This window comes from Buceros rhinoceros, unplaced genomic scaffold (assembly GCF_000710305.1).
Source record: "Buceros rhinoceros silvestris isolate BGI_N320 unplaced genomic scaffold, ASM71030v1 scaffold29628, whole genome shotgun sequence".
In the NCBI taxonomy this organism is placed as follows: Eukaryota; Metazoa; Chordata; class Aves; order Bucerotiformes; family Bucerotidae; genus Buceros; species Buceros rhinoceros.
Window position 1 is genome coordinate 10903 of NW_010426763.1, and position 8288 is coordinate 19190.

The 8288-nt window shown below is 45.8% G+C and overlaps 1 protein-coding gene across 1 annotated transcript in view; it reads right to left on the reverse strand.

The window, feature by feature from the left end:
* ATP11C (ATPase, class VI, type 11C) overlaps nt 1-8014 on the reverse strand; it is a gene marked incomplete at its 5' end in the record, with an annotated part of 18443 nt that extends 10429 nt beyond the window's left edge. The window contains 5 exons of the mRNA XM_010141638.1: nt 649-777; nt 1410-1517; nt 2520-2600; nt 6498-6587; nt 7895-8014. Of these exons, the coding sequence (XP_010139940.1) occupies nt 649-777; nt 1410-1517; nt 2520-2600; nt 6498-6587; nt 7895-8014 (528 nt within the window). The remainder of the gene's footprint in view (nt 1-648; nt 778-1409; nt 1518-2519; nt 2601-6497; nt 6588-7894) is intronic.
* Nucleotides 8015-8288: the final 274 nt, after the last annotated feature.

The following is an 8288-nucleotide window of genomic DNA, read 5'->3' on the forward strand; positions in this document are numbered from 1 at the left end:
GTTTAGGAGGGGGAAGATGAATAAAGAAAGAAAATAGCTGAAGAGGAGATTCATCCTGAGTAAGACTAGTATTAAATTTCACTACTTGATTCAGGGAAAGGGAGAGCAGGGGGAAAAAAATAAAAATCAGAAGTGATGTTTTTCTCACACTGGTGAAAAATTCCCCAAATGAATCTAGACATCCTGCCTCAGAAGGTACCAGAACTCCTTGGAAAAAGCTCGGTTAAATAACAGATGTGTTCGCAGGTAGTGGAAAAGGAGCTGAAAGCAGCTGCAGGCGCTGCTTTGCCGATGCACCAGACCTCGCATGGGGCAGGAGCAGGGAAGCACTAACACACTTTCCATGACAGGCAATAAGGCAACAAAGCTGTTACCGATAAAGACAGAATCAATCTGGAGAAGCGCCAGCAGAAATGGCTGTTGGAGACCAAACAGAAAACAAACAATGCCCAGGAGGCTTCGGGGCTGATGCACTGGGAGCAGAGGGAGGAGAGAGCTGTTAAACACAGTCACACAGCCACAGGGACAGGCTCTGCGGTAGCACCCTCCAGTTAAGCACACACCCTGTCCCCGCATAAGCACCAGCTCCAGGCACCCAAGCACCTCCAAGCACCAGCTCCCAAACACTGCCCCATCCATCCCCGTCACCTTGAAATTGGACTCGCCATCAAGACTCGCTGTAGTGACATAACAGGTCCCGTCGATGCTGCTCGAGGCCAAGAATATCAAGTCACAGGGGAAGGTCTCATCTGCTTTCACCTCTACTATGTCTCCAACCTGGAAGAAAGGAAGCGTTTACATGAAAAGCCTCTGGGGTGTTATTAGATGGCTATGGATTTAGCTCCTCTTAAAGCCTAGAAGTCACCTTGGGAAAAAGGGAAATCAGGGTTCAAGAGGCGCACAAGCCCCTGAGCACCACTACAGAGCCCAAGCGGGTTGATCCAGTCCAGCACCAACTCAGAGAGCCAACGTGGCATAAGAAATACTAACAGTTACTAACAGTATTTATTTCTCTGCTAAATCTCAATGGAGCAAGAGGCTGTACTTGTCTGAAGTGCGGTGTGATAAATTAACGTCAAAGCTGAGTGTACTTTCCTGGTGTCCTTGGGCAAGTTGGAAATAGAAGAGGACTGCCTGTCCTGGAGAAGTGCAAAACACTGACAGATCTGTCACTTGTCAGCCCCAGTACAGCTTTTGTGAGACAGCTTTTCAAAAGCAATCAAAGGCAGCTTCACTCCTTACCGGGAACAGCTCTCAGAGCATCTCATCTGAAACTGAGCAGGCCAGGACAGCTCTGGCTGCAGCACATCCCGCTTCCTTCCTCCCCTACCCTCCCCTCCTCACTACACACCCTCCTGTTCCCATCAGCTTCAGCGATAACCATAGGCAAGTTCTCTCTTAACACCTACCTTGATTTTTTCGCTCTCTTTCTGCACTTGCTTTGCATTTTCAACAATGAAGACAGTGCTTTTGTTCACTTCGTTGTCAGCTCTGTGCCTCAGCCAGTCCTCATATCCCTAGGCACAGAAATACAGGCAACACAAACTCTTAACAAAGCAAGTAAACTAATGGAAGAGGAGTGGGGACCGAGGGAAAGATTAAAAAAAAATATGAATAAATTAAGTAGTCCTCAGACCACCTTCATGCCTGACAAAACATCAACCCCAGTAGCTCGGAGTAAATCAATTTATTTTAAAAACTTCATATGCATATTTGACAGATTCAGAACAGGCTAAAATAACACACAAAAATAATCTATATGCAGTACATGCCTCAAGCAGCTAAACTACTGTAACATGTTTCTATTATTCTCGGTGTTGGCAAGAACAGGCTGATAATATGAATTATACACTTAGCACTCTGCCACTCTTCCCTATGGTAACGCAGGATGAGGCTCTTCCTCTTCGGTCTATGCTGAAAGAATAAAACATTCAGATTTGAAGCAGATGGATTTTACTCTAGCTCTCCCTTTCTGGCCCCTGCAGAAGAAACATCTTTTATTATTCAGGCCTTCTGTAGAGGAAATCTGAAATGGCATGTGTGTACAATGGGTGGTTTCCTCGTACGAAGGGCTTTTAACACCACAAGACGAGGACTATGTATTTTCAGGACTAGCTGGGTAGTTGAACAGAACCTGCCCTTCCCATTCACCAACACAGGAGCAGAGCACAGGCTATATTTGGAGTCTCTGCAAAGACTCGGAGAACATTTCTAAAAAGAGAAGAAAAATTCAAGTAAGGTCAGAACTACAGCAGTAACCTTTTCTGACCCTCACGGCTTGCTTTCAACAGTATATACAGAGATGCTTAATGTAGCCAAAACGAGAGAGACCAACAACCACACTCAACAGGCAGCCTCTCTTGAAAAGCACCGGGATACGTGTCTCACCTTCTGAGAAGGGTTCACCAAATCTACCAGCCCTTTTTGGTAACTTCTGAGTATATTCAAAAACACGATCGTCATTTTCTCCATTACACATCCCAAAGAGCATCTTCCTCTCCCCAAATTGATGTTTTTACCTGTTTAATAGCTGTGACAGTGATGACAAAGAAGAGCGGAAGGCCGCTGGTCACCGGGCTGGTTGGGGTGTCCACTATCACCTGCAGAGATAAAACATACTGCTGCCTGAAACCAGTTGTCAGCAGAAGAAAGAAAAACTCTGGTAGTGGGAGACAAAATAAAGGTGCTCATGCCACTGAGGGGGTAAGTCACAGCCCAGCAGAGGAGGAAGGGAAGGAAGGGGCACATGAGAAGGACCAGCACAGGTAACCCCAGGAGTACTCTTCTCTGTCTTGAGGAGACTATAACATCTCCTCCTAAAGACCGTGCGATGTCTTTCCCTGGGAAAACCTTACCAGAAGTAGCTCAAAACCTAAATTTAACGTTGTTCTGGTGGGGAACAAAAGTCTGGATGAATAGAGCTGCTGGGGATAGGCTATGTAAATGCAGCTGCTCCAAATGCGGATACCCACAAGCCTGCTCCACCATGGGACGTGCTGGACAGGACCGACAGGGAAGGAGAATGGGGCAGAGGCAGCAGCAATGCATGCCGTGAAAACCACCTTTCTCCCTGAGCCACAGGAGGGTTGTTTCTCCTCTTTGGCAGTGAAGGTGGGACACATCTGAACTCTAAAACATGGTTGGTTATGAGAGGGAGGACACCGCCAGCCGTCTTGAACCACTGAGGTTAAAAATCACGTGCCTCGGCCCAAATTACCAAGGAAATACAGGACAGAATAGAACACAAATTATTTAAGCAAAGCAGAAATCCACACTCTTCCTTTAAGCTCTGAAATTTGGAGTTAAGAGCAAGATTTAAGCACAGCAACTGATAGGGGCATCCTTCCTGAGCTCAGCTTGGAGCCTGAGGCAGCACCATGGCAAAGACCAAGCTCCTTCATCATTAATTAAACCTTCAGGCAGCTGGAAAACGCTGCTGCTTCTGACTGTATCATGACTTGGCCCGAAGGGTAAGAACGGCAGAACGGGTTCATACCAGGGAGAGAATAACGTAAGGGGAGGACAAGCTGCACCCTTGCCCCTCCCTCCAGACCAGGGCACATGAAATTTGGCATTTTTCCTGCCCTCTCCACAGAGGACAGGAGCATGAGAGGCAGATGGTGAGGGCTGTCATGAAAGGGATGGGGAAGCTCAGCAGAAAGGCTTTGTGTCCCCACAAAGGGACTTTGTTTCCCTCTGCTCGTTTGTGCTTCCCTGGCACACTTGCAAACAGCAGCATCCGTATGTTTATTGTTTTAGGCTGCCTGTAAAATGCTGTGTTAAGGGCAGGACTGCTCTTACTAGCAGCGAGGAAGCTACGTGGAAATTTCTAACTCTGTGAAATGCCATACACTGCAATTTCACCCTGCTCTACCGGATCCAAACAGAAGACATTGAGGTGGAAGAGATACACCACAAAAAGCAGCCTGATAAATGGTGTAGGATGAGGGTAAACCAAGATAAACACCACAATATTTGCAGGAACACGAAGCCCTGGGACACTCGGATGAGTGTAAAATATTTACAAACAAAGTCTGATAGAAATCAGACTTTGGAGGAACAACCTTGAGTGAGGAAGCTGCTAAGTGTCACTCGGACACATTGCACACAGCACGTGCCACAGACATTCACTGGGGTGGCATCATTGACATTTAGGCCAGTCAGCCAAAAGTTCTCTTGCAAAAATTGGACAGATCTTGGGAATACAAGAGGAGCTTTGGCTTTTAGCTGAGAAGGGCAGGGGAGAGGAGCTACTGCTGCCAGGAGAGACCGCTTTCTGCACTCGAAAGCTGCAGTTGTATTTATTTAAACAAACAACACTATTTCTGTTGAGACAAATGCTGTATTACAGACCTATGAACACAAATACCAGATGAAGTCCCTAGAATAACTTTAATGGATTTGGAGATTGCACTCCCTGCACAGCCCACGGCTGGATACTGCTCTTTCCTTTCGTGACTGAGGGAAAGCTGAGGGACACACCAGCAAGAACATCAAAGGCAGACTCCTTTGAAGCTATTTTTGAGCTGGTTTAGGACTTCAACAGCTTAATTTGGATGCACATAAAAGGGACAAAATCCTCCTGTTATTTAATAGTTTCTTCCTAGTTCATTGTTTCAGACACTGGAGAACACAGTCCAGAAGTCGCTGCCATCAGTCAAAAGGGGCATTTTTGATTCCTGGCACCTCCTAAATTAGCTTATTGCTGTCGGCTCTGTCTGCCTACAAACACACTTGGACTACGCTTACCCCAGGCCAGCTGTTTCCACTGGGAGTTCACGCAGTTTCCTTTGAGCGTTGCAAGAGATGAACCAAAGACACAGCTCTTTGTGTCCCTGTTAGTGTGCTAATAGGTGTTGTATGTTTAACGTGTGGACGTTCTCTAAAAGAGCTGAAGTTGGAGACACAGAGTAACAGACACTTTGATAATGGGTTTCACCAGCAGGTAGAGCAGATGCACCAGGCAATTCTCGAAGCACCATGACACCTCACTCCCCATATGCAGCATGTAGGGCAATTCAAAAGTAATTTAAAGATAAGAACCAACATCTAAGCTATAGATGCCATTTATCAAGGTATAACCCTTGGTATTTTAAATGAATGGAGCAGCCTTGCATGCTTCTTAAGGCAACTGATGTCTCCAGAACAACAAGCGCCTGGTGCATTCAGTTACTCCGTAGGGCAGCAAATGTATTAGTCCTGTCAGGTTGGGTTTGGATTTTCTCTTAAGAGAGCATGAGGGTTGCTTCCTTATTTTAGAGATGCTCACAGAATAAAAGAGGCAAGCTCTTCTCTCACCTGTACCTAAAATGGGTAACCAGCTAAACTGCAACCAGTTTTGGAAGTACAGTGAAGAACATCCCATGTTATCTATTGACCCTCTGGTCGTGAAGAAAGTGTAATATCGCGTCACTAAATGGCCAGCTACACAAAAGGGACATCCTGACTCCGGGGCATCACTTCAGTTCAAGGCAAATTACAAATTCATTCTGACAAAGTGGAACAACACCAGCAAACTCAAGAGATGGAGGCGAGCCAGCTGATGCCAGGGTGAATTGGCCTTTCATGTAACACTGCCAGGAGGAGCCATCCTCAGCCAGTCCCTCGGGATCCCCCGTTTCTGCAGCAGCCACCAAAATGACTATAAGCCATAACTTTATTGTAAGGATAAAACATTTTAGATGCTCATCTTTGGAACTCGCAGCCTAGAAGACCTGAACCACCGGAACTCCAGAGAAGCCATCCAACAGCGGGCTGTTTGCAGTAGCCACACGATGCCATTTACTTTGCTGGAGTAGAGTTTTGACATCTATTTTCAGCCCTAGAGCAGCTGTGTCTGCTGAGCCCCCAGCCTGAGGATTTAAAAGGGAAAGTGTCCCGGTTTGAGCACAGCGGTGATTCTCCCAAACACATTTTGACAGCCTGCTCTTCTTGGTTGACAGGACTGAAAGTGCGTATTCAGGTTTGCTCAGGATTTGCCCCTTAACCAAGCCACAAAGCAGAGCAGAAAAAGTTTGTCTGTGTATAATATTTGCTCTTTTGTCTGTACAGAGCATCTTCCTTGGCTTCGCGTTCCCAAAACTCATGCTATGCATGTTCTGAATTTTACCAAGCACAGCCTACGTCTCCTGCTTGCCTTAAACCTCACTATATCTAAGATATACCAACATCATGCAACTTGGGAAAACACCTAAGTCATGCAGTGGAAGTAACAAAGGTGACAAAAAAAAAAAAAAATCTTAATTCAGTAGCATCATCTATTTTCACCGATCTTAATGGTTAAAGAGTTAAGACAGTTTTTTAATTGTTTCAGCAGTCACTCAAACATCACCTCAGACAGGCCCAAGGGCCTTAGATGATGTGCCAGAATTATAGCACAGCTTCCAGCTGAAAAACAACACTGATAAGCAGATTCAGATTTGAACCTCAGTTCTCGCCCAAGCTGTGCTTACCATCAGTCTGTAAATAAAATTCACCCTCAGCATCAAAACTCTTACCTGCACAAGGAAGATGATGAGAAAGTAGAAGTTGGCAATTCTTCTAAACTGCTCAAAAAGGTTCTTCGGGAGGAAGTTCCAGAGGGTGTACTGTGGGGAGAGAGGGGGGCTCACAAACAGACCACAGCACGGGGCTCACTGGGGACTAGCTCTACAAAACAGGAAGTATCTGCACAAAATAGGAAAGTTTTCCCTTTAACACTTTTAACCCAGGGCAAGGAGGACAGCAGCAAGCTGTCTGAGCAGCCCTGGCTGCTTCAGAGGTGGAGAAGTGTAAAAGAAGCCATATCACCCAAACAAACTTCTTACTAGGTTGTGTCCTTATCCTTTTAAGAATCATATGCTTTGGAAAACATGTGGAATCTAAGAACAACATGGAAAAGAATGGGTCTAATATCTGATCTTTCAGTCTGCCTCAAACAAAGAATAATAAGCAGCCAAGTCTCAAGACAAGTGTTCGCTTATAAAAAGAGACTGGTCAGGTGAGAAAACTCCATGCCTAGTAAATACAAATGGAAAAAAGAGCAAGGACACAACATTCAAAAATAAATCAGGGAAGAATTAAAATTAGTGCTAAACCAAAGTATTTTGTCAGACAGTGAAAAGAAACAGGGGGAGGCGTCCTCTCTGAAGGACTCTCTTGCATGCCAGGGAAATGTCCCTGGGAATGCTACATGAATTAAACACAGTTAGACTTAAAACTTGCCCCAGTATAAACTCAGACAGCACAGAGACATAAAACCGAGCTGTATAAAAAACAGAAAGGACAGGAAAACCCCCCCTTATAGCTCAAGTACAGCAAAACTGAAGCCTAACTGTATGCTGAGCATCACAAATATTAAGCAACGTAATATGTATCCAGCTGTGTTGACAATCTCGGATGCCACTTGGTATTTTACTCGAATTGGCTTCAAATCGTTTGAAATAGCTTCATGAATGTCACGGGAAAAAGAGAGGCAGAAGGCAGATGGGTGTCACAGTTTTCCACCATGAACAAAAGCTGCATTAATACCATATGAATGTTTCCCCTTTCATCCAAAGGGATAAACAGAGCATGGTTATTTTTGTCCTATCGAGAGAGAGAAAAAAATCATGGAACAAACCCTACCCCCCCCGCCCCCCCCCAAAAAAACCAAAACCAAAACCCAAACTCTAAAATGGTGAACCATACTTTTCTGTCCATTTATAAAATAGTCCTCACTCCCTTTTCCAAGTCTGAGTTGCTGTTGAGACTGGAGCTGTGGGGTACTGTATGTACCAGGCTGCTTGACTTCCAAAGGGACCTTTACATCCACCCTCAAAGAATTCAGTTTCTCAAAACCATCCACTGAATAAAACCAGGGTGGATACACAAACCGGGAATGCATGATGCACCCAGACAAGCAGAGCAAGCTCACCTTGGAGGAGACGATCCTGTTGTCGCAGAACTTCTGTGCCACGTACGCATCTGTTTCCAAGACGGGACGATGCCCGACCACCACAGTGCGCGTTCCGACCCGCTTCTCTTCCCCAGCACACTGTTGGGGCAACCAGGAAAGGGGAAAATTAGCTTCTAGCTCAAAAAAAGTCCAATATTTGCACTAATTGCTTCCAGCTTCCAAATGTCTCATGCTGTTCACTGACAAGAAGACAGCTGGAACCTCAGAAATTCACTGTGCTACCCCAGCGTGGAGAAAGAAGAGACACACATAACATTGGGCTTGCAACCCGAGGTCCCCACCGCCGCTCAGCCACTGACCCCCAGGAGCACAGCCCGTCCTGCACCCCACTGGGGGTGGGGCAGGGTCATTG